General features: G+C 42.8%; 1 protein-coding gene and 1 long non-coding RNA gene across 2 annotated transcripts; one reads left to right on the forward strand and one right to left on the reverse strand.

The window, feature by feature from the left end:
- Positions 1–627: 627 nt before the first annotated feature.
- LOC125561053 lies at positions 628–1,750 on the reverse strand. The gene is made up of 2 exons (XR_007307063.1): positions 1,426–1,750; positions 628–857 (listed from the first exon to the last, which is right to left on the reverse strand). It is a non-coding gene; the product is annotated as an uncharacterized LOC125561053 (long non-coding RNA).
- A 6,275-nt stretch (positions 1,751–8,025) lies between these two features.
- On the forward strand, positions 8,026–25,811 carry LOC5505229 (zinc metalloproteinase nas-13). The gene is made up of 16 exons (XM_048724044.1): positions 8,026–8,278; positions 8,806–8,902; positions 9,360–9,548; positions 10,352–10,475; positions 11,204–11,382; positions 11,718–11,936; positions 13,062–13,133; positions 14,100–14,225; positions 14,564–14,674; positions 15,049–15,150; positions 15,495–15,632; positions 16,928–17,011; positions 17,275–17,433; positions 23,701–23,783; positions 25,230–25,375; positions 25,704–25,811. The coding sequence occupies exons 2-15, from the start codon at positions 8,827–8,829 to the stop codon at positions 25,371–25,373; spliced, it is 1,806 nt and encodes a 601-aa protein (XP_048580001.1). The 5' UTR covers positions 8,026–8,278; positions 8,806–8,826; the 3' UTR covers positions 25,374–25,375; positions 25,704–25,811.
- Positions 25,812–26,840: the final 1,029 nt, after the last annotated feature.

The raw sequence follows: 26,840 nt of genomic DNA on the forward strand, positions 1-26,840 counted from the left end.
ATTTTTAGACGCACGGATTAGCCAATCAGATGACAGGCGGGAAAATTTGACTTTGTCTCAAGGAATCCAAAATGGCGGTCGAGAAGGGGGAAAACGACGCTTGCTTTTCAAAGTCTTCCTACATCGTCATATGCCTCCTAATTTCTGAACCCTTTTAGCCACAGAGCAAAAAACATTTTCTCACTAGCTTGGACTATTTATTTCTCCATAAGTGGACTCACGAGTCCAGACCTGGGACTCTCTTTGCGCTCGACATTCAGGTCTGGACTATTCTTGCTCTCGCAAAGCAATAAATTCGGAAATAAGTGATCATTTGTTTCTATCTCGAAATTCTCCCGCTGAGAGGCCATATTATCATTCATAAGGTGTTTGATACTGCTAGTTAACTAACAATAGTGTAAGAAGTAACATACCGAAGTTTATGTCTTGTTTTTTTAAACCAGCTCTTCAAAACTGTAAGTAATTGTGTTTGTAAATATAAGAAAGAATTTAGTCTGATGCGCATAAATATCAACACTCATGACCTGCCCTGGACTCAACTTGCCCTGATATGGTAAGAAATTGTAAATCAAAAGGCAAGGCCCTTGCCAAGTCGTGGATAATAAAATGATAATTTGGGACAAAAGCTTGGTTTTGGTGCATTTATTTTTAACACACTTTAGGGTTAAATGGTATGTATGGACCAAACTAATAAATTTCTTGGCTTTGTGTGGTTTTATTTATACATAGGGTATTTTGTCTCAGACAAGTGTAAACAATGGTACTACTGTGATGTTGAAATAACTGCTCCAGGTACAGGCCCGTAGTCAGGGGGGTTTCGGGGGGTACAGACGAACCCCTCCACCCAGCTTGAAGGTCTGCTCAGAGCAAACAAAAATAACGTTTGGCTGGAGATATAGCGTGAACATCAATATGTCTTTAAAATGACTATAAAAATCTTAATTATCTTTATTAGTATAGCTATATGTTAAAAAGTACCCTATTAATAACATGCCTAATGTAATAAGGCGAGGAGAGGGGTATACCGGGAATTTGGTACGCTAACATGGAAAAAACGAACCACCCCGCTCAAAATCCTGGCTACGGGATAGGTAAGTCAATGCCCATCTGATTGATTCCCTGGGGGCAACCAGTCGACCCAGATACCATTGATGGAAAGGGGCCCTCTTGCCCTCATTGGGTGATTTTGCTTACAGACATTTAAAAAACTGATTCCTGCTCTTGGCAAACGAAGTTCAGTCTAGAAATATTATTCATGGAGACATTGGAAACAACGCTATTCGTAGCGAAGAACGGATAAATTCCGAAGCTTAAATTATAAGATCAAGAATGCGTTGGAGCTAATTCAGCAAGCATGCAAGAAGAAATAAACAAAGAATTTGGTGCACAGCCAGCAGTAGTAGAGGGGAAGTGGAAATGGCTTACCGTGGCGTTTCGTAAGTCTGCTGACAACATGATATATCTTGAAAGTTGAACTGATAACGAACGGACTTTGAAGCGAAACCTTACATTCAGATAGCTATTTATCGAATGTGGCTCGATTTTTAATTGGCAAGAAAGGCAGGAATGACGTTAAATCATAGTCTTAACATTCAAAGAATTCAACTACGGCCGCCATGTTTTTTTTTTAAATGGTTTGGAAAACCGCTGACAATTCGCGGGCTTTTTCGCTAAAACGTTTGATTTGATTGGCCAAGTGTTGTGATATTAGAAGAGTCATGATTGGCTATGGGTTACACTTGAGTCGACGATAAGTTAAGCTATTAGCCATTAGCGAGTGACACAACCCCGCTACCGCAAAAAGTCCTGAATAGCTTTGCTATCCACGACTTTAAAAATTTCCATGTAAAAGTATACTAACATAAAAAGCATTACATTTGTGTCTTTTTTGTAAATTCTGTTTCCATTTTTAAGCTTAATTAAAAAATTGATACTTGTTACTTACTCATTTAACTGTTATGAATACTTAAAAATGAATACTTACTCATTTATCTGTTATGAATACTTGAAGTATTACATACTTACGGTATCTTAATTTATTCAAATTTGACTTTCTTTTGACTGACCTCTTGGCTGTCCAAAAATCTAAATAATATTAAAAATCAATGCAAAAAAGGCCCAGAGTGTATAAAAGCATGCATATCTGTCATCCTGGCCTGTAATAAGACTTGCCATCATTATAGTAATGGAAAGAGGATGCTGCACTCAAACAGTTTCAGGCTCTTGAAATATTGTGGATCACTTGGGGAAATGGACTCCTTGTGCTTGGACCCCTTATCAAATAATATAAGATTTTTTCTCAGACTGACATAACCTTTTTTTGTATATAGACATGGGATCTATGGATTGTGATCCTTGGTTTCCTTTAGTTTGCTAAATGGTTCTTTATCATTGTGCAAATTGTGTGATGATTATGATGATTATTTCATCAGTCCATTCATTTCATGTCAGTGGTTGCACTCTGGAGTCCATTTTTAGTGTCCTAAGATTTGGAAGTGGTGAAGGCATCTCATATGGCCAAGCCTTGGCAAGCCAATCAACCAAAAGGATTTACAACGAAAAATAATATTTAGAGGAAGGATATAGAAGTGTCATGATCAATGTAGATGGTGCTAATAAAGTTACAATATAAATTGTTTAACTTTTTTAGTGCACATGCCTAGAAAGTAATAGATGTTCTAGCATTCCATTTTGGTTTGAATGGGTCAAAAATAATATGACCAAGAGCTCTGCAAAGCCCTCCCATGACAACATTAGGTTAACACATTCACTCTATATAGGTACCAACTCCCTTGCCTTAGCTTCAAAATACCCAGTTTGTGGCTATTATTTCCTGGTTTGATAAGATGTTGAGAATTAAGGCAAAAGTCAATAGCTTGGACATATTTCATACTATGACTTTGATAACCAGGATTTACAAGCTTTGATTTGTTGGTGCCCTGCTTCAGTCCGTGAAGAGAAAAATCTGTCTTTGCACCAAAAATGTCAGATTCTTAGAAGTTGAGTTAACACCATGCCAAAATGAATTACACAAAATGGGCCAAATAAGCCCAGGAAGAAAACCACTTGACAACTTCTATCCTGCTGGATCTTGTGGACTGTGTCAACAGTTAGGGACAAATACAGACTTTAAAAGAAAAATGTTGACACCATTCAGATGTGCTTTTTAATACACTATATTTTGGCAGGCCAATACCTGCAGTTAATATTTAATAGTAAGAGTAGCATGTTTGCAGCTAATATGAACAACTTCAATAATAATTGAGTGAAAAAATGATAATTATAATAGGGAGTTGTGTAAACTAAGCTATTTTACAGTAAACAAAAGTCAACAATAAAGCTTTTTGAGTAGCAAAACACATTCATGAATGTAGCAGATATCATTAAAAGAAAAACTTCAGGGTATTTTCCTTATCATTGCATATAATTATCTATTACAGCAAAATAACAGACTGTTATTATTACAGGGAAATAATAGACTGTGAGTGGCAGCATAATCTTCCCCACAAGAGTATTTCGGAAAGATTTGACAAGGACTAAAAGTGCATTACTATAATGGTGGCAAGTCTTACATTATATGCATGCTTTTATACCTTCCTTGCCTTTTTTTGTAATGAATATAAAACGTATTATAGTTTCTGGTCAGCCAAGAGGTCACATTAGAAATGACTTCAGTCGATAGTAACTCTAATACACATCCTCTCATTTTTTGGGAAGTCAAATTTGATGAAAGTATTCAAAACAGATCATAAATAACAAGTATAATTTTTTTATTTAAATGGAAATAGAATTTACAAAAAGACACAAATATCCATATTGAGGTTGCCTTTTATGTTAGTATACTTTTGCATGGATATTTCTTACAATTTCTTACCAGATCAGGACAGTCAGTCCAGGACATGGGTGTTGATACAAACACAGTTCCAGCTTTGAAGAGCTCGTTTAATAAAAATATTTAACAAAAACAAGACATAAACTTTCGTATGTTTTTTTCTTACACTATTGTTAGTAAGTTAGTTAGCAGTATCAAAAACCTTATGATAATATCGCCTCTAAGCTATATAGATCGATACAAATGAACACTTATTTTTTGCAAGAGCAAGAAAAAATGTACTCGTAACAAAGTTTGAGTCCACTTATGGAGAAATAAATAGTCCAAGGCTAGTGAGGAAATGTTTTTTTCTCTGTGGCTAAAAGGGTTCAGAAATTAGAAGGCATATAACGATGTAGGAAGACTTTGAAAAGCAAGCGTCGTTTTCCCCTTTCTCTGCCGCCATTTTGGATTCCTTGGGACAAAGTCAAATTTTTCCCGCCTGTCATCTGATTGGCTAATCCGCGCGTCTAAAAATAGCCTGATCCTATGAAACGCCGTGACACCTTTATAGTACCAGAATATGGGGAAGCAAGAGACCATGATATAAGAGAACGAATCCCCGTGGCCCATGATGCCGCCCATGAAAGCTATTTTTATTTCGCGAGCTTGTCGATCATAGCATCCATATATGGTTCATCGCGCCATATTTGGTTATGGGCACCTCGCGAGCTATAGTTTTTCACAATTTTTTTCTTCTTGACTTCGTTCGCTACCTGTTTTTATCCTTTTAGCTGCTTCTCATAGCTCATGATTACAATGCTACTTGTAGGGTGGTGTCCTGGTATCTGTTAAGTTATCTTATGTTCAGTTATCTAAATGTTATATAAATAATTGAACGGGAAGACGTCGGGGGGACAGCGAATTTGGAGTTTATTCAAGATGCATCGGGCTGACTCCTAAATAGTTTTTTTTTTCTCTTCAATACGGTGAGATGGAAAACTTAGGCATTCTCAGTCTATGTTATGTATTTAAATACATAACTTTGATTTTTTGATTCTTTGATTTACAATATTTTTAGATGAATGAACTTCAATTCTTCACGCAAATGTTCAGAAATCATGTCACTCAAGAGACCCTTGTCACCGGAATAAGATTTACTTCATTATGGAGACTTGAAATCTTTTATTTAAGAAATATCTGTCTTAATGACCACAATATCGGTGTGAATATAATGGTATTAAGTTCTGGATGTATCTTTTTCATTAAAAGGGAATTGGAAGAGAATTGTGTGTTGTAAACACATATTTATGATTGATTGTTGTTTTACTTACTTATAATTTGCGAATCAGCCGTGAAAACTTTTACTTTGACCCAAGCCTAAAATCACGAACTTTATGCATTTCAATGTGCGAGAAACGGTTAATTGGATCCAGCGTACTCTATGGAAAATCATTTTCACAGCGTTTGTAAAAAAGGATGGTTTTCGGTCAAAAAGATTTCCATAACATCCTTTGCCGGTTCACATCGCGCGTTTGACTCATGTTGCTAGGAAACGTGAGCGCTAACCAATCAGAGGCGTATCTAAAAAATAAATGCTTGTTCTAAAAATAGCTTTCACGGACGTCATCATTGGAACATACCCTAATACGGGGGATTCGTTCTCTTACATCATGGTCTCTTGGGGGAAGTTGGTTGCCCCTACTTATGAACCCCTGTTGAGTAATTTTTTTAATGATTTTTCAAAGGTCCTGAAATCCAGATTATTTGATATAATTTGGGTTTCTGTTAGATTAACGCTAAATCCATGCTTGGCTGTATGAAGGAGAATTTAATAAAAAGGAATACAGAAAAAAAATATTGCGTTTTGAAATAACTTGGCGACAAAAATGCTTTCTTTAGAAAACGCAGAACCGGAAGTGAAACAAAGCCCGCGCGTGCTCATTCGGCCTGCTCAGACACACTGATATCTCACATTATGAAATTGAAATGAAGTTTAAAAACAAATTCCAATAGTTTTCGTGGTATTTACACTTCAAAGGAACGATATCCGTCATGTCATGATGAAAATTGAAGTTTTTTAAAATTCTGAAACAGCGCGCGCTACTTTAAAATAAAATTTTCAGTGCGTGCGCGAGCGTTTGGTGTTTGCAGCGCGCGCAGGTAAATATCATCACCCGAAAAGACTGAGATAAAGTCAAATTTTGGGAACTTGAAACGCATATTTTTATTTCTTTTACTTCAGGAAAGCTTGGAATGACAAATTCTGACAAGAATGACAAGAATCATGCAGTTTTTCCTAATAAGAAATATATTAGTTTCCTTATATGGAAGTGACCGCGTTTGGCAAAAACTACAATTTTTGGATAAATTTTCTTGATATGATGATGATAATGGTGATGATGATAGTTCGTTCGGCCATTTGCAGCCTTTTTTAGTCAAAGTTCTTCAGAAACCTATTACGAGAGAACGCAAGGGCTACCGAGAGTCTAGGGATCGAGGTGCTTACTCTGTGAAAGCGCGTCTTTAAAATAAGAGAAAGAAGTCTTCGTACTTACTCGGCCATACTGCGCTTCTGTCATGAAATAAGGAAATATTTCGTTTCTGGTCGCGAGTTTCTTCATCATGCTTGCTTCTTTTTTTAAAAAATAACGTGTAATATGTCGCTGCACTCTTCTTCGCGCGGGGAAAAATTATTCCTCCATTCAGAGGCTATTGTGACATTTTAAGTTCATTGAAATGGTTTTCGAGGACATCTTTCTATGTATGAAGTGATTGGATGTCTTTCTTTTGCCCTTTTATTGTTATCGGATTACGCAACGTATGATTCTGAGGTTTTACAGAGAAAGACCTAAAATAAAATAAAAAAAGTTGCATGCCGCACAAACTCTTGACGCGTGCGGCGAATAAACGACAATATTTTATATATGGCCTTAATCAACGCGATTCATAGTCACTGTTTACATGAATAAGCGCCTCGGCGAATTTGTCCGATTGTCCTAGAAAGTGCAAAGAAGCTAATACAATAAAGCTACTGCCATAAGTTTTGCGAAGTGAGAGCGTTTAGAAATAGGGGAAAGTGAATAGAGTCGACCAAACCTTAGCAAACAGGGGGAATGGCCAGGGGATGGGTCTTTCGCAAAAATGTCACATATGCTCGTTTTATTCCTTGGGGTACAAACAATGTCCCAAGTGCTTGCAATGGTGAATTGTGTTGAGGTGACGTGGTGCCTTAGAAAGACCACAGCGTCCCTCGACTGCCACATCCCGCGTGCGTGCCTTGTAGCCCGACCAAAACAATACAAATCAATGAGGCATAATACCTTTAAGATATTTAAAAAATCCTAATTTATTAATGTTGAAAACTGGACTCCCTGGAGAGTTACAATAATAACAGATAGATTATAACAATACATTTTGAAGATGAATGACAAATTTTTTTGCAAGTGCTAAAAATTCAGCTTTCCGCTAAGAAACTTTTTGGATTGCTTTCGATTTACGGACACCTTATCGCTTTCAGACTCTGTATTCATTCTCCTTCGTAATTGTACACTTTCTAGTGAGCGAATACGAACCAGGGCTTTGTAGGTTTTTTTTTAAGTTTACAATACATTTCCGCCCATTCTTCTATATCGAGATATCCCAAAGTTTTTTGGGCGGATAACTTTGAGGGAAATGGGATATGTACAAGAGAGGTTGTGGCAAAGGGGTAACCCAAAACTACCTCAGAGTGACAAACGTACAAAATGACTTGTGTTTTGAATACCGTTTTATTGTGCTGGACTCTATAGCGACAAGCAAATATTGCAGCCGGCCCACCGGAGTAGGGTGATACTTTGTGTATTAGGATATTAAAAATATCCTAATTTATTAATGTTAAAAACTGGACTCCCTGGAGATTTACAATAATAACAGATAGATTATAACAATACATTTTGAAGACGAATGACAAATTTTTTTGCAAGTGCTAAAAATTCAGCTTTCCGCTAAGAAACTTTTTGGATTGCTTTCGATTTACGGACACCTTATCGCTTTCAGACTCTGTATTCATTCTCCTTCGTAATTGTACACTTTCTAGTGAGCGAATACGAACCAGGGCTTTGTAGGTTTTTTTTAAGTTTACAATACATTTCCGCTCATTCTTAGATATCGATAGATATAACAAAGTTTTTGGGGCAGATAACTTTGAGGGAAATGGGATATGTACAAGAAGGGTTGTGGCAAAGGGGTAACCCAAAACTACCTCAGAGTGACAAACGTACAAAATGACTTGTGTTTTGAATACCGTTCTATTGTGCTGGACTCTATAGCGACAAGCAAATATTGCTCTACAGCCGGCCCACTGGAGTAAGGTGATACTTTGTGTAAGATTATCTGGGGCGCCTGTGTCAACACATACAACCTTTATATCGGCCCTCGTGTTCCGCCCCTATGTAGGACCACGACGGACGGGCTGATCACGAGAAGGTACAGTAACGAACTACCATTTGTTACCTGAGTGTAGGAATTAAATATAGTAATAAGCAAGTCAAAATATCTAGAAAATTTTGAACAAGCAAACGATATGCCAGAGGAAAAAATACCGAGTAGTCAACGTGCTGCGAAAAGCAAAGCTCCGTAACCTTCGCCTCCCAGCTTGTACTAATTCAACGACAACACCTATTAACTTTATACACAGAAGAATGCAAAAATGAAGCGAAGAACTTATCTCTACAACCGTCTATAAATAATAGGCGAGTTTACAATGCCGTAGTCGTATGTAGATCATGAAACTTGGCTTTTTTACGTCATAGTTTTAGGGTACGCAGAAGAGGAATGGCTTAGGGGAGAGGGGAGGTTTAAACCTTGAAAGGGGCGAAATCTAAAGAAGTGGTTATCGTTTTTCTGCAGTACCACTTTTTTAAGGTATCCGTGCTTCGTAATTTTATGCAGTGATATCGGATCTTTTGTTGCTCGCGATGGGTATTTCGAATGGATGCATTTTGTACTTAAAGATTTAACGCTACGAAGCCACGATGTTCTTGCTCGTTTTCCTGTTTCTGACGTCCTTGGCAGATGCTCAGGAAAGAGGAACGCCGGGCCAACGTCCAGGTATGATTCAAAACTCAACCTTATTTCAGATCCACCCGACTGGTCTGCGTATTTATATAAGCTGCATCCTATCGTGACTAGTCGTGTTATTGGGTGAACAATATTCAATACTCTGGTTATAACGAACACGACTATTCGGATATTTTGATTGATTTATCATATTAACTTAATCCTTCTGTTTTCATTTGATTACTCTATCACTATATTATAAACATCCAATATCCAAACCCTTCAAAATAGAAATATATTTGCTTTTCACTGACGAATCGTCAGTGATATCGTGTTCGCAAACCAGAGTATAAATAAGATTCGCCAAAAACTGGTTGTCGACTCTGTCATATTTTGATTATTATTGATTGCAATACCTCTTTTCCGCAAATAACCTATAGTAAGCGGTTTCTCCGATGAACGGTTTCCCTAGATATCCACTCTTTATGACATCATCATCGTTTCCTAGAGCTCAACCATAGCCCTGAGTCCGCGCCCCACCTCTACCATGGCGACATCAAGCTAACACCGATGCAGAGGGCCAACATTGAGAGATACGATAATCCATATGGTCCGAGCACGGGTCGCGCGGCCAGTAGCCAAGACAAGACTCGCTGGCCCAATGCGGTGATTCCTTACGAGTTTGACTGCTCCATAGGTAATAAGCAAGAATGCTTATCTACCAGCCAATGTGCGTCACGAAAGTGTGTGTTGAGAGAAGTGTTAAGGCTAGGACTAGGTTTGTCTGCTTAGCAGCCGCTCTTAAAGTCCCACACGCCTTCCCCACAAGCTTGTGGGCCAGGGCTAAAAGGAACAAGCATTGCTCTAATTCATAGCTCTAACGCACTAGATTATAGCGTTGATTATCTCTTAAGATCAAGCCAACTCGCATAGGGATCCCGGGGGGGGGGGGGGGGGGGGTGGGGGGGTGTGGACTCTCCAGAAAAGTAAGAAAAGTACTCGGGGCTGCTCGACCTATCTTTTAGTTTATAAAATTCTTACCAACTGCTATCTCTTAGGGGGTGTTTTAGGATTCTTCGATTCTGCTATCTTTTAGGGGTTTTCGCGCCCGGGGAGGAGGAATTTTTCGATTTTGCTATCCGATTCTGCTAAATGGTGGCCCAATCGCTCGAAAGGTATTTTACAATAAACCACATGTCAACCGATCGGTTGATACTTCCGGCTATATTGTCGGTAAAATAACAATACAGGATCCGTCAGTATCTTCAGATCGCATTAAAATTCAGGGTTAAAAATTCATTCGACCACACCCAATGTGCTATCTCTTAGGGTTAAAATTGATTTTCTTCGAAGCCCCCCCCCACGGGATAGGGCTCTAACATCCCTGCTAGCTGCTGTCCTGTTACGCCCTGATAAAGAGGTTGCTTAGTAGATGATAGAGTACGGTGCTTATTCTTGAAAGTTAACTAAAGACTGATTGCGATAAATTTTTTCGTCAAGCAAACATGGAAAGCGCAATTAAATCCACGAAGCAAGCCATGGCGGAGTGGGAGAGCAAGACCTGTATCCGATTTGTCAAGCGAACAACAGAGACGGCTTATCTGTCATTCTTTAGGGGACAGGGGTAAGCAGGCCCGTACCCAGGAGGGAGGGGGGGGGGTGCAGTGGGTGCGAACGCACCCCCTCACAACGGCCGAAAGTCCACTTTTTGTTCTCAATAGATGAGCTATTTGTATACAAAACTATAAATCATAAGCTAGATCACTCTGGTATGAACAATCCGACAATAAACAAGGCATAAAAAATCCTTTTTTGTTCTTTCGGAGGTGGTTAGATTTTTATCAGAGAACTCCCTACCCCCTCCCCGTAAAAATTAGGTCCACATTTTCGGATTTCGCACCCCCCCCCCCCCCCCCCCCAAGAAAAATCCAAGGTACGGGCCTGAAAAGTTAGAAAATTTGCTCGACTTTCTGGAAAGGAGGTAGAGCCCAACTTATGAACCAAACTATGGATTGATTCGTTCAAAACATAAACGCTATCGTTAAAGAAGTCATGAATCGATTATGATTCACTTATTCAGAATAAAATGTCTAGCATCTATCCACCGTGTGGATAGATATGAAAACTGTTTAGGTTAGGGTTTGCACTTCGATAGGGAACAGCTACTTGTGCGCCGATACACCTGAATTAACACCTTAATCACAGAAACTTGAGATAAGAACGAAGATAAAAACATTTCTTTTGAACGCTTTACCTTTAATTGCTGTAAAAAGTTATTTGTTACAGCGTCCCCCACCCCCGCCATATTTTTTTATCCCTCCCCCTAAGGCTATAGTCATTGAATATTTGCAGATGTTGGGGTCACGTGGGTCACACGGCTAACTACAAGAGTCAGATCTCCATTGGCGACAACTGCGACTTTCAGCACGTGATGACTCACGAAATTGGTCATTCTGTGGGTTTCTGGCACGAGCAGAGTCGACCGGATAGAGATAACTATATCCAGGTCCTCTGGGAGAACGTCGTGGACGGTATGGCTAGATTTCCACTATCAGGGGCGTGGCATAAACATAGTCTAGAGATAGTGAATCGAGTGATCTTTATCTACTGAGGCAGTAAGAAACATATGGCGTACTTTAAGCAGTTGTGTAAAATTGTGGCTTTCAGTGATCTAGTTCCTGTGTTTTTGTGGACCACGGTTTACTCAAGAATGCCCCATTAGGGAAGAAACGGTAGCTAGCCTAAAGAATTCCTTAGAATCTATCTGGTTTTCCTGGATATACGTCAGATGTATTGAGAAAGGCATAGAATTTCAAAGCTCAATGGATGCGCAACAGACTACTTAATCCTTTATATTTTTATCCAGGACTCCATGACGCATTTGAAAAGCGAAAATGGGGCACGGAGGTCACGGACTACGGAAGCAAGTACGACTTTGCTTCCATAATGCACTACCCGTTCACAGCCTTCTCAAAGAATGGAAGGCCGACCATCAAAGCCATCGCCGATATGCAGGGCAAGACCCCGTATGTAGCTCTAAGTGCAGATGACGCCATGCAGACGAACGCCATGTACAAGTGCAATGGTAAATGTGTGTGTGTGTTGGGGGGAGGGGATGCCATGTACAAGTGCAATGGTAAATGTGTGTGTGTTGGGGGAGGGGAGAGGACGCCATGTACAAGTGCAATGGTAAATGTGTGTGTGTTGGGGGAGGGGAGAGAACGCCATGTACAAGTGCAATGGTAAATGTGTGTGTGTTGGGGGGAGGGGATGCCATGTACAAGTGCAATGGTAAATGTGTGTGTGTTGGGGGGAGGGGATGCCATGTACAAGTGCAATGGTAAATGTGTGTGTGTTGGGGGAGGGGACGCCATGTACAAGTGCAATGGTAAATGTGTGTGTGTTGGGGGGAGGGGAGAGGACGCCATGTACAAGTGCAATGGTAAATGTGTGTGTGTTGGGGGAGGGGAGAGGACGCCATGTACAAGTGCAATGGTAAATGTGTGTGTGTGTTGGGGGGAGGGGAGAGGACGCCATGTACAAGTGCAATGGTAAATGTGTGTGTGTTGGGGGAGGGGACGCCATGTACAAGTGCAATGGTAAATGTGTGTGTGTTGGGGGGAGGGGAGAGGACGCCATGTACAAGTGCAATGGTAAATGTGTGTGTGTTGGGGGAGGGGAGGGGATGCCATGTACAAGTGCAAATGGTAAGTGTGTCTGTGAGGGGAGGGACGCCATGTACAAGTGCAAATGGTAAGTGTGTGTGTTGGGGGGAAAGGAGGGGACGCCATGTACAAGTGCAAATAGTAAGTGTGTCTGGGGGGGAGGGGACGTCATGTACAAGTGCAAATGATAAGTGTGTGTGTTGGGGGAAAGGGACGCAATGTACAAGTGCAAATGATAAGTGTGTGTGTTGGGGAAAGGGACGCAATGTACAAGTGCAAATGATAAGTGTGTGTGTTGGGGGAAGGGACGCCATGTACAAGTGCAAATGATAAGTGTGTGTGTTGGGGGAAGGGACGCCATGCACAAGTGCAAATGATAAGTGTGTGTGTTGGGGGAAGGGACGCCATGTACAAGGGCGATGGTAAGTGTGTGTGGGAGGCTCCCATCCTTCTCACACGCAATTGTAAGTGTGTTTGTGATGAGGGAGGAGAGGAGGCCATGTACAAGTGAATGTGCGTTTAAGGGTTCCTTTTTTCTTCAACAGCTGTTATGAGGAAAAGAATGGCAGACGATTTTGATGCACACTTCAAGCCAGCTCCACGTATAGGAAAAAGATGTAAGTGGTTTTCATACCCCCTGCGGTTCATTGTCATACGCCCCCTGCATGAAAATATCACACCCCCCCTGAATGGTACTACCATTAAGACATAGACATAAACATAGACAGACATAGACAGATTTTATTAGAGTGCCGTGAACAAATAAGTACATAGGCCATTATGCTCTAAAATTTATAAGTGGGGTTGCCTATTTAAAAAGCAGTCGTAAATGTATTTAGCTACAATGCTGTGGTGTTTTTTTGAAGCTATTAAGTCTATAAAGTTTTGGAAATGTATATTTAGTTGTTGGGAAAGAGTATTTCTTTGTAAATTGAGCATTTGACTAGAAAGTGTTCTTCGTTCTCCATAGTCTGAAAGCGCGGGCAAACCCTTGATTTTGGTGTTATTTAGTTTTTATTGTAGCGACCTCTTTCAATTTATAGAATGTGATCGCTTGTTCTTAGTTTTGTTAGTGCCCTACGATATTCTATATTCGATACTTTTAGTAAATATTCCTCTAGTTTATATTCTGATTTGAATTATCTGAATGTTCTTAGTTTGTTCCCTCCAATTGGTCTGGAATTATCATCGAAAAGGCTTGATCTCTAATAAATCTTTTATTTCGACATCTTCTAACCTCTGTTTGAATTCTTTATTTGTTTTTTTATTGATTTAGTGTCTAAGATATCATCGCTTTGGGACTCTCAACCGTAGCCATAACCGTTTTAAAACAAAAGTGCTTTAGTTTCCATTGCCCAGTTCAGCGTGCTTCGCTATTCTGTATTATGTATTCGTCGAGTGTCAGAAGGCGCGCCCAAAATGATATTGTTTTTGCTTTTATCTCGACTATAACGGAGAATTGTCCTAGTTCTGCTGTGCAGGCTTTGTTTGTGCCAATAACATAGCGCCTTCCTGTGGCATCACCCCCACCCCCACCCTGTTGCAGACTAGTGCACTTATGTGTCCTTGTCTATCTGTTGTAGCAAATACATGCTCTGATAAATCCCAGAACTGTCACAACTTCAAGTCGTACGGCTATTGCACCCACACGAATCACGTTGACAGCCTCCTCTATTGGTGCCCAGTCACCTGCGACATGTGCAGCTCAGGTAACCCATTCTTCTATTGTCTTTTCTGTGGTGCAGATATCGGCCAAGGGCCGCTTTCCAGATTTCACGATAAATAATAAAGCTACACACCATGTTAAAATAAGTAACATAAATAATATAGCTAAACACCATGTTAAAATAAGTAACACAAATAGACAAGCAGAATCGTGGGCTTGTGGAACTTAATGTAGCTCCTTTTTACATTTCGTATAAAATTCCAGTCTGATTCAAGGACCATTCCTTTTCCTCAAAGCCCTTCTCCTCCTTGATCTAAACCCCTTCCCCCTGGACCCACACTGACTAAATGAGTCCTAATGAATGGATCGCTCGTTTCTTAGATTCTTGCATGGATAAGAGTGGCCAATGTAAGTCATGGGCCGAAAATGGTCACTGCCAGACCGCGGTGGAGGCAATGAAGCTAGACTGTCCCTACTCTTGCGGCTTTTGTGGTAAGTAGAATTTTGAAGTGGAAAACTTTGAGCGCTTGAACTCAGTGGCGACTTGAGCGACAATGGCTAGGACTGCGCAAAAGACTAAAATCGTTGGTATAAGATAGCCTGCAAGTGCGACTGCAATATGACTGCAAGGGAAAGTGATGGGAGGGGTGGGCGATTTTAATCTGCTCTAATTTTTTTCTCGAATCCTCAGGTTTTCACGATTGTTTTTTTTTCCTTGCACCTAAGGTCGGCAACATTTTTCCTATATTTCTTCTTTGCATCATTTTCTTTTGCTTTTCGTCCCACCTCCTCATCATCATCTGGCTCTTCAGTAAGCAGCAGTTACAAATCAAAGGCAGGACGTGAGAATTTTTGTAACATTTCAGGCACCAGGCCCACTCAGTCACCAGTTACCCAGGCTCCCACTGATCCTCCGACACATGCTCCCGTGACTTCAGGACCCACCACATCGCCGACAGGAGCTGTTGGTGAGATTTTTTTTTTTTAGTCATACGTGCGAATTACAAGCATGATTTATGATTTGTAGAGATTGATTAGTAAGGGGGGAGGGGGACGGGGACGGGGACGGGGAGGGGGAGGGGGAGGTCTAAAAGTGATAGGGGTGCTCGTCGGAGATTCGAAATACTCCTAAAAAGACCCGTGCACCAAAAATAGCTTCCCTTGAAAGACCCCAGAAGCTAACATTACCTCTAAGCCTATTTTCTCTCAGATACCCCCTAAAAATACGACAAGCATCGGCCTATCTGGTCGACATATAAGAGCCTCTGAAGAGGGATATTGATTAGAAAAGAATCCTGATGTACGTGCACAGGGTTAAAGTGTGCTGACAAACGAAGAGAATGCCCTGATTGGGCGAGAAGAGGAAAATGCTCCAAATCTGGGTGGACGTTCAGGAACTGTCTGATCAGTTGCAAGGCGCGCTGTGACACCGCGCCCCCAAAAGCCCCAGGTGGGTAAAATGATAATGCATGCAAGCGATAGGCAGAATAACGAAATGCCCCCTGTATGCAGGTATGCAAGGGGAAATAGGAAGGGGGAATATTGGGATGGGAGGGTACTTGCTTTGTTTTTTGTACAAGACAACAGCTTAGTCGTTGTCGCCGTTTCGCGGCTCTTTGTCGCTAGGCGTTTCCAGGTAGTGCTCCCAAAAAGCCAAAAAAGTGCTCCCCAAAACACCCAAAAAGTGCTTAAAAAGTGCTCTAAAATCAAAATTGTGCTCAAATAGTGCTCATTGGCGAAAAGAAAATTACCGTATATTTTTAAAATAATTTAGAGATAAGTTGTGTTTTAATTAAAATTTGAATAAAAGAAAGAATATTGCTTTTAATAAATACATGCATTAGAGTATCTTATTTTGTTGTCCATGAACGGGTAAATCATACTTAAGTGTATAACAACTAAGGACTTTGTTCTCTTTTGTGTTTGTTTACCTTTGTTTTTTGGATACTACTAAAAACAATGTTCATTTACAAACATCACCAATGTCAATAATGTCAAACCTGATAACAGACCCTAATTATAACAATCTCCCAACGAGAAATAATTACAATAGATGTAAAACAGGAAAACATTGCAAACAGATCTTCTAGATAAGGCATTCTATTATTGTAATGAACTCCACAGGTTACCCAATATTTGTGGTTACCAAAGCACAGGCTACCCATTAAAATGTCGAAATCACCAGTCTTACAGTCTTAGCCTAGTTGAGATAATATTATTTGTAGTCAAGGAAACTAGAAATGTCTATATAAGACAACAAAATCTAGTAACTTGAGTTAAAAAAGCTAGAAGTTGACTTGTTTACCCAAAAAGTGCTCTCTGATCAAAATAGTGCTCCTAAACCCAAATTGCGCTAAAGTAGTGCCGAGCACAATCTGGAAAGGCCTTTGTCGCGGCTCGTGAGTAGTGAACTTGAGCCTCAGGAACCAGGTTACCCGATAATGGGATTCGTTTCTCAAGCAAGAATAGAATCCAGGTCAGGGAATGCGAATCCTTCCCGGATAAAGGATGTGTATCGCCACAAACTTCATTAACCTGGGGACGTAAAAGAACCTCTGGGGATTCTGGTCCGTCGAACCATCTTTGGTAACAGTGCTTATTACCAACTAAACCATAATCACTTACGAGTACTCAATTACGCTTCGACTTACGAGTAAAGTCAGACACATGTGAAGCGAATTTGATCATGTCTCTCGATGTTATTTTGCGCTATACAAATACTAAAAACTTCATTCGCTCTTGTAGGCTCGTGTGGACAAGCCCTCGGACTCGGTTGGAATCCGACTCTCCCCGACATCGCCTTTTCTGCGTCGACCACTCTTAGACCAGGTGCGTGCGGAACAAAAAGTATGCATCCAATAATTTCATGCTTTAATCCTGAAATGTATATCAAATTCCTAACACATCTACACCGAGCAATAATACTGGTTTTAAGATCAACATTTTTGCGGTTTTCACAACTGTAAAATGTGCGGCTGGTTATCACGATTCAACGATTTTTTTTATATAACTACGCATTTTCCCCACGCAAGAGTTAATGTTCTTCTAGTAATCGTTTTTCACGGATCCCTTAATGTGCGTGCTTTCCCAAGGAGGAGGATGGGAAGCTGCGGCCCATAGCGCCAGGCTGTACATGGAAGACGATCATAACCGGAGGCTGATTGGGGGTTGGTGCCCAACGTCTCGCGATAACAGTTGGCTCAAGATTGACCTGGGACGAGAGAAGCGTTTAACGGCCATCGCAACCCAAGGTTGGCCTCACTTAAGGGGTTAACAAAGAGGGAGGGCGTTTGGGATAGTGAGGTTAAATTTTCACCCTTTATAACACAAGAAAATTTATCCCTAAACTATAAATGAATATTAGTGTAATTAACAAGTTTCTCGAATTAGAATCCCACTGTCTGTGTTTTCGGGAGAACATGTTCTCCTGGTGTTTTATATTAAATTCTAGTATTGTAAGAGACGGAGGTGTAGGGATATTATTTGTAGGCACGGCTTTTAGCTCTAGAGGGGGGGAGGGCTTATTGTAAGGGATGGCTTTTAGCTCTACAGGGGGGAGGGCTTATTGTAAGGGATGGATTTTAGCTCTACAGGGGGGGAGGGCTTATTGTAAGGGATGGCTTTTAGCTCTACAGGGGGAGGGCTTATTGTAAGGGATGGCTTTTAGCTCTACAGGGGGAGGGCTTATTGGAAGGGATGGCTTTTAGCTCTACAGGGGGGAGGGCTTATTGTAAGGGATGGCTTTTAGCTCTACAGGGGGGGGGCTTATTGTAAGGGATGGCTTTTAGCTCTACAGGGGGAGGGCTTATTGGAAGGGATGGCTTTTAGCTCTACAGGGGGGAGGGCTTATTGTAAGGGATGGCTTTTAGCTCTACAGGGGGGAGGGCTTATTGTAAGGGATGGCTTTTAGCTCTACAGGGGGGGAAGGGCTTATTGTAAGGGATGGCTTTTAGCTCTACAGGGGGGAGGGCTTATTGTAAGGGAAGGCTTTTAGCTCTACAGGGGGGAGGGCTTATTGTAAGGGATGGCTTTTAGCTCTACAGGGGGAGGGCTTATTGTAAGGGATGGCTTCAAGCTCTACAGGGGGGGAGGGGCTTATTGGAAGGGATGGCTTTTAGCTCTACAGGGGGAGGGCTTATTGTAAGGGATGGCTTTTAGCTCTACAGGGGGGAGGGCTTATTGTAAGGGATGGCTTTTAGCTCTACAGGGGGGAAGGGCTTATTGTAAGGGATGGCTTTTAGCTCTACAGGGGGGGAGGGCTTATTGTAAGGGATGGCTTTTAGCTCTACAGGGGGGGAGGGCTTATTGTAAGGGATGGCTTTTAGCTCTACAGGGGGAAGGGCTTATTGTAAGGGATGGCTTTTAGCTCTAAAGGGGGAGGGCTTATTGTAAGGGATGGATTTTAGCTCTAAAGGGGGGAGGGCTTATTGTAAGGGATGGCTTTTAGCTCTACAGGGTGGGGGAGGGCTTATTGTAAGGGATGGCTTTTAGCTCTACAGGGGGAGGGCTTATTGTAAGGGATGGATTTTAGCTCTACAGGGGGGAGGGCTTATTGTAAGGGATGGCTTTTAGCTCTACAGGGGGGGAGGAGGGCTTATTGTAAGGGATGGCTTTTAGATCTACAGGGGGGAGGGCTTATTGTAAGGGATGGCTTTTAGCTCTACAGGGGGGGAGGGCTTATTGTAAGGGATGGCTTTTAGCTCTACAGGGGGAGGGCTTATTGTAAGGGATGGCTTTTAGCTCTACAGGGGTAGGGCTTATTGTAAGGGATGGCTTTTAGCTCTACAGGGGGAAGGGCTTATTGTAAGGGATGGCTTTTAGCTCTACAGGGGGGAGGGCTTATTGTAAGGGATGGCTTTTAGCTCTACAGGGGGAGGGCTTATTGTAAGGGATGGCTTTTAGCTCTACAGGGGGGAGGGCTTATTGTAAGGGATGGCTTCTAGCTCTACAGGGGGGAGGGCTTATTGTAAGGGATGGCTTTTAGCTCTACAGGGGGGAGGGCTTATTGTAAGGGATGGCTTTTAGCTCTACAGGGAGGAGGGCTTATTGTAAGGGATGGCTTTTAGCTCTACAGGGGGGGAGGGCTTATTGTAAGGGATGGCTTTTAGCTCTAGAGGGGGGAGGGCTTATTGTAAGGGATGGCTTTTAGCTCTACAGGGGGGAGGGCTTATTGGAAGGGATGGCTTTTAGCTCTACAGGGGGGAAGGCTTATTGTAAGGGATGGCTTTTAGCTCTACAGGGGGAGGGCTTATTGTAAGGGATGGCTTTTAGCTCTACAGGGGGAGGGCTTATTGTAAGGGATGGCTTTTAGCTCTACAGGGGGGAGGGCTTATTGTAAGGGATGGCTTTTAGCTCTACAGGGGGGAGGGCTTATTGTAAGGGATGGCTTTTAGCTCTACAGGGGGGAGGACTTATTGTAAGGGATGGCTTTTAGCTCTACAGGGGGGAGGGGCTTATTGGAAGGGATGGCTTTTTGCTCTACAGGGGGGAGGACTTATTGTAAGGGATGGCTTTTAGCTCTACAGGGGAAGGGCTTATTGTAAGGGATGGCTTTTAGCTCTACAGGGGGGGAGGGCTTATTGTAAGGGATGGCTTTTAGCTCTACAGGGGGGGAGGGCTTATTGTAAGGGATGGCTTTTAGCTCTACAGGGGGGGAGGGCTTATTGTAAGGGATGGCTTTTAGCTCTACAGGGGGGGAGGGCTTATTGTAAGGGATGGCTTTTAGCTCTACAGGGGGGAGGGCTTATTGTAAGGGATGGCTTTTAGCTCTACAGGGGGGGAGGGCTTATTGTAAGGGATGGCTTTTAGCTCTACAGGGGGAAGGGCTTATTGTAAGGGATGGCTTTTAGCTCTACAGGGGGGGAGGGCTTATTGTAAGGGATGGCTTTTAGCTCTACAGGGGGGAGGGGCTTATTGGAAGGGATGGCTTTTAGCTCTACAGGGGGAGGGCTTATTGTAAGGGATGGCTTTTAGCTCTACAGGGGGAGGGCTTATTGTAAGGGATGGCTTCTAGCTCTACAGGGGGGGAGGGGCTTATTGGAAGGGATGGCTTTTAGCTCTACAGGGGGAGGGCTTATTGTAAGGGATGGCTTTTAGCTCTACAGGGGGGAGGGCTTATTGTAAGGGATGGCTTTTAGCTCTACAGGGGGAAGGGCTTATTGTAAGGGATGGCTTTTAGCTCTACAGGGGGGGAGGGCTTATTGTAAGGGATGGCTTTTAGCTCTACAGGGGGGGAGGGCTTATTGTAAGGGATGGCTTTTAGCTCTACAGGGGGAAGGGCTTATTGTAAGGGATGGCTTTTAGCTCTAAAGGGGGAGGGCTTATTGTAAGGGATGGATTTTAGCTCTAAAGGGGGGAGGGCTTATTGTAAGGGATGGCTTTTAGCTCTACAGGGTGGGGGAGGGCTTATTGTAAGGGATGGCTTTTAGCTCTACAGGGGGAGGGCTTATTGTAAGGGATGGCTTTTAGCTCTACAGGGGGAGGGCTTATTGTAAGGGATGGCTTTTAGCTCTACAGGGGGAGGGCTTATTGTAAGGGATGGCTTTTAGCTCTACAGGGGGGAGGGCTTATTGTAAGGGATGGCTTTTAGCTCTACAGGGGGAGGGCTTATTGTAAGGGATGGCTTCAAGCTCTACAGGGGGGGAGGGGCTTATTGGAAGGGATGGCTTTTAGCTCTACAGGGGGGGAGGGCTTATTGTAAGGGATGGCTTTTAGCTCTACAGGGGGAAGGGCTTATTGTAAGGGATGGCTTTTAGCTCTAAAGGGGGAGGGCTTATTGTAAGGGATGGATTTTAGCTCTAAAGGGGGGAGGGCTTATTGTAAGGGATGGCTTTTAGCTCTACAGGGTGGGGGAGGGCTTATTGTAAGGGATGGCTTTTAGCTCTACAGGGGGAGGGCTTATTGTAAGGGATGGATTTTAGCTCTACAGGGGGGAGGGCTTATTGTAAGGGATGGCTTTTAGCTCTACAGGGGGGGAGGAGGGCTTATTGTAAGGGATGGCTTTTAGATCTACAGGGGGGAGGGCTTATTGTAAGGGATGGCTTTTAGCTCTACAGGGGGGGAGGGCTTATTGTAAGGGATGGCTTTTAGCTCTACAGGGGGAGGGCTTATTGTAAGGGATGGCTTTTAGCTCTACAGGGGTAGGGCTTATTGTAAGGGATGGCTTTTAGCTCTACAGGGGGAAGGGCTTATTGTAAGGGATGGCTTTTAGCTCTACAGGGGGGAGGGCTTATTGTAAGGGATGGCTTTTAGCTCTACAGGGGGAGGGCTTATTGTAAGGGATGGCTTTTAGCTCTACAGGGGGGAGGGCTTATTGTAAGGGATGGCTTCTAGCTCTACAGGGGGGAGGGCTTATTGTAAGGGATGGCTTTTAGCTCTACAGGGGGGAGGGCTTATTGTAAGGGATGGCTTTTAGCTCTACAGGGGGGAGGGCTTATTGTAAGGGATGGCTTTTAGCTCTACAGGGGGGGAGGGCTTATTGTAAGGGATGGCTTTTAGCTCTAGAGGGGGGAGGGCTTATTGTAAGGGATGGCTTTTAGCTCTACAGGGGGGAGGGCTTATTGGAAGGGATGGCTTTTAGCTCTACAGGGGGGAAGGCTTATTGTAAGGGATGGCTTTTAGCTCTACAGGGGGAGGGCTTATTGTAAGGGATGGCTTTTAGCTCTACAGGGGGAGGGCTTATTGTAAGGGATGGCTTTTAGCTCTACAGGGGGGAGGGCTTATTGTAAGGGATGGCTTTTAGCTCTACAGGGGGGAGGGCTTATTGTAAGGGATGGCTTTTAGCTCTACAGGGGGGAGGACTTATTGTAAGGGATGGCTTTTAGCTCTACAGGGGGGAGGGGCTTATTGGAAGGGATGGCTTTTTGCTCTACAGGGGGGAGGACTTATTGTAAGGGATGGCTTTTAGCTCTACAGGGGAAGGGCTTATTGTAAGGGATGGCTTTTAGCTCTACAGGGGGGGAGGGCTTATTGTAAGGGATGGCTTTTAGCTCTACAGGGGGAGGGCTTATTGTAAGGGATGGCTTTTAGCTCTACAGGGGGGGAGGGCTTATTGTAAGGGATGGCTTTTAGCTCTACAGGGGGAAGGGCTTATTGTAAGGGATGGCTTTTAGCTTTACAGGGGGGGAGGGCTTATTGTAAGGGATGGCTTTTAGCTCTACAGGGGGGAGGGGCTTATTGGAAGGGATGGCTTTTAGCTTTAAAGGGGGGAGGGCTTATTGTAAGGGATGGCTTTTAGCTCTACAGGGGGAGGGCTTATTGTAAGGGATGGCTTTTAGCTCTACAGGGGGAGGGCTTATTGTAAGGGATGGATTTTAGCTCTACAGGGGGGAGGGGCTTATTGTAAGGGATGGCTTTTAGCTCTACAGGGGGGAGGGCTTATTGTAAGGGATGGCTTTTAGCTCTACAGGGGGGGAGGGCTTATTGTAAGGGATGGCTTTTAGCTCTACAGGGGGAGGGCTTATTGTAAGGGATGGCTTTTAGCTCTACAGGGGTAGGGCTTATTGTAAGGGATGGCTTTTAGCTCTACAGGGGGAAGGGCTTATTGTAAGGGATGGCTTTTAGCTCTACAGGGGGGAGGGCTTATTGTAAGGGATGGCTTTTAGCTCTACAGGGGGAGGGCTTATTGTAAGGGATGGCTTTTAGCTCTACAGGGGGGAGGGCTTATTGTAAGGGATGGCTTCTAGCTCTACAGGGGGGAGGGCTTATTGTAAGGGATGGCTTTTAGCTCTACAGGGGGGAGGGCTTATTGTAAGGGATGGCTTTTAGCTCTACAGGGGGGAGGGCTTATTGTAAGGGATTGCTTTTAGCTCTACAGGGGGGGAGGGCTTATTGTAAGGGATGGCTTTTAGCTCTACAGGGGGAGGGCTTATTGTAAGGGATGGCTTTTAGCTCTACAGGGGGAAGGGCTTATTGTAAGGGATGGCTTTTAGCTCTACAGGGGGGAGGGCTTATTGTAAGGGATGGCTTTTAGCTCTACAGGGGGAGGGCTTATTGTAAGGGATGGCTTTTAGCTCTACAGGGGGGAGGGCTTATTGTAAGGGATGGCTTCTAGCTCTACAGGGGGGAGGGCTTATTGTAAGGGATGGCTTTTAGCTCTACAGGGGGGAGGGCTTATTGTAAGGGATGGCTTTTAGCTCTACAGGGGGGGAGGAGGGCTTATTGTAAGGGATGGCTTTTAGATCTACAGGGGGGAGGGCTTATTGTAAGGGATGGCTTTTAGCTATAAAGGGGGGAGGGCTTATTGAAAGGGATGGCTTTTGGCTATAGCTGTCTAGGGGTGGGGGGTGGGTATTAAGCCTGTTCAGCACACGCTAGTTGCGTGAAAGACGGAAAAGCTGACCGAAGCTCCAATCTCCCTATTTTTGGTCGAGCGCTACGTTCGGCTAATAAGCTAGAGCTTATTGAAATGGAGGGCTTTTAGTTCTAGATGGGGGAAGGGCTTATTGGAAGGGGAGGCTTAGAACCTTTAAGTCTGGTAGCAGTATTTGCTAAAAACTTTGATTGTTTTTATTTCTCAGGACGGGACGTGTTCTATGAGCACGTCGAGAGATACGAGCTGGAGTTTAGCAGGGATGGTAGCAACTGGACCAAGTACCCCAAGGTCTGCATTTTTATAACAACTCTTTTAATTACTGGTTTTACTCAAACTAACTGTGCTGCGCGTCGTCAAGTTTTCAAGCAGTAAATACGCTATGCCCACAATATGAATTATTCAAGAACAATTTCTATTACTTCATACCAACATGATATTAAAACAGGTGCGTGCCGAAGGATGCAAAGATTGCGCGTACCCTTCCCCAGTAACCGCCAAAGATAAAACATTACTTATTGGAGGATCGTCAAATTCTTTCAAATGGTTTTCCATGTGATGCCTATGGCTGCATACCCCGAGCAAATCCTGTGTACGCTCCTGTTCAGGAGAATTGCGATCACTCCATCATACTTTCCATATAGTATAATCCCTCAGGTATTCAAGGGCAATAGCGATCACTTCATCATACTCTCCATATGATATAATCTCCCAGGTATTCAAGAGAATTACGATCACTCCATCATACTCTCCATATGATATATTTCCCAGGTATTCAAGGGCAATACCGATCACATTATCTTACTCTCCATATGATAAATCCCTCATGTATTCAAGGGCAATACCGATCACTTCATCATGCTCTACATATATATCCCACAGGTATTCAAGGGCAATACCGATCACTTCATCATACTCTCCATATGATATATCCCTCGGGTATCCAAGGGCAATACCGAGCACTATATCATACTCTCCATATGATATATCCCCCAGGTATCCAAGGGCAATACCGATCACTTTATCATACTCTCCATATGATATATCACTCAGGTATTCAAGGGCAATTGCGATCACTTCATCATACTCTCCATATGATATATCCCTCAGGTATTCAAGGGCAATACCGACCACTATATCATACTCTCCATATGATATATCCCTCAGGTATTCAAGGGCAATACCGATCACTATATCATACTCTCCATATGATGTATCACTCAGGTATTCAAGGGCAATACCGATCACTATATCATACTCTCCATATGATGTATCACTCAGGTATTCAAGGGCAATACCGATCACTATATCATACTCTCCATATGATGTATCACTCAGGTATTCAAGGGCAATACCGATCACTTCATCATACTCTCCATATGATGTATCACTCAGGTATTCAAGGGCAATACCGATCACTATATCATACTCTCCATATGATGTATCACTCAGGTATTCAAGGGCAATACCGATTACTTCATCATACTCTCCATATGATATATCCCTCAGGTATTCAAGGGCAATACCGATCACTATATCATACTCTCCATATGATGTATCACTCAGGTATTCAAGGGCAATACCGATCACTATATCATACTCTCCATATGATGTATCACTCAGGTATTCAAGGGCAATACCGATCACTTCATCATACTCTCCATATGATGTATCACTCAGGTATTCAAGGGCAATACCGATCACTTCATCATACTCTCCATATGATATATCCCTCAGGTATTCAAGGGCAATTGCGATCACTTCACGCCAGTGCTCAACACCTTCCAGCCCCAAGTAGCACGCTTCATCCGGGTACTTCCACTTGGTAACCAGTACGCGTGGCCATGCATGCGCCTGGAGCTCTACGGCTGTGACTCCTAGAGGTAAGTCACGTGACCCAAAAGCATACCACATGACTCAGAGGTACGTTACTTGCCCCTAAACAGGCACCGCTGAGGGGGAGGGGCTGGGTTATTGTCGCCCCCCTACTTTTCAGCATACTCCGCGGTCCCTGCTAAAGGGAGGTACGTCACGTGACTCTGAAGGGAGGTACGTCACGTGAATCTTTACGGTCCAACTCATGTGACTTTAAGATCTAGATGATACGGTAGGCCATAAGAGGTCTAGCAGTTTCTAGACTAGAATCTACACATCTACCAATGTGCTAGACTAGAGAAGTGAATTAATACCGTTTTCTTCTTTTTTCTACAGAACTCTTCATACACCCACCAGAAAATGGAGAAAATCAAAACTCATTTATTTAAAGCTTAGAAGACAGAAAAAATATATATCGAATTAATAAAGAGTACCATGAACCAAGCCTAATGGTCCGTGTGTGGGTGTGAATCGTGTATGGAGCAAAGGAGTAGGGGACTTGTTATTATGAGTCTTCTTGTGTTGTTGTATCCGATTTTGGAAAATCGGGTGCCATCGTGGATTTTTGTACGTGTGGGAAGTTCACACACGTCATTATACTTCCTGTTGCATAATAACAAAAATATAATAGATAGGAACAACACCATTATTACCGAGGCAATATCATTATTCCCGAGACAATAACACTATTACCAAGGCAATACTACTATCACCGAGGCTATATCAGTATGCCGAGGAAATATCACTATGACTAATACAATATTACTATGTTACTGTTACCTTCCTCCTCCTTCTATCCTGTCTGAGTACATGGCGTTATCATTTTCCATAGTGATATCACTATGACCGAGGCAATATCACTATGACCGAGGAAATATCACTATCACCTAGGTAATATCACTATGACCAAGGCAATATCACTATGACCGAGGTGATATCACTATGACCGAGGCAATATCACTATGACCGAGGTGATATCACCATAACCGAGGTGATATCACTATGACCAAGGCAATATCACTATGACCGAGGTGATATCACTATGACCGAGGTGATATCACCATAACCGAGGTGATATCACTATGACCAAGGCAATATCACTATGACCGAGGTGATATCACTATGACCGAGGTGATATCACTATGACCGAGGTTATAACACTATGACCGAGGTTATATCACTATGACCGAGGTTATATCGCTATGACCGAGGTTATATCGCTATGACCGAGGTGATATCACTATGACCGAGGTGATATCACTATGACCGAGGTGATATCACTATGACCGAGGTTATATCACTATGACCGAGGTAATATCACTATGACCGAGGTTATATCGCTATGACCGAGGTTATATCGCTATGACCGAGGTAATATCACTATGACCGAGGTTATATCGCTATGACCGAGGTTATATCGCTATGACCGAGGTGATATCACTATGACCGAGGTGATATCACTATGACCGAGGT

This window comes from Nematostella vectensis, chromosome 2 (genome assembly GCF_932526225.1).
Source record: "Nematostella vectensis chromosome 2, jaNemVect1.1, whole genome shotgun sequence".
Lineage (NCBI taxonomy): Eukaryota > Metazoa > Cnidaria > Anthozoa > Actiniaria > Edwardsiidae > Nematostella > Nematostella vectensis.

Bases quoted from the DNA above. Each gene is read 5' to 3' on its own strand.
- LOC5505229 (XM_048724044.1), top strand. From the start codon at position 8,827: ATGTTCTTGCTCGTTTTCCTGTTTCTGACGTCCTTGGCAGATGCTCAG. The intron at 11,383-11,717 runs GTATGGCTAGAT...ATTTTTATCCAG, and splicing joins CTGGGAGAACGTCGTGGACG to GACTCCATGACGCATTTGAA. The intron at 15,633-16,927 runs GTGGGTAAAATG...TCGCTCTTGTAG, and splicing joins CGCGCCCCCAAAAGCCCCAG to GCTCGTGTGGACAAGCCCTC.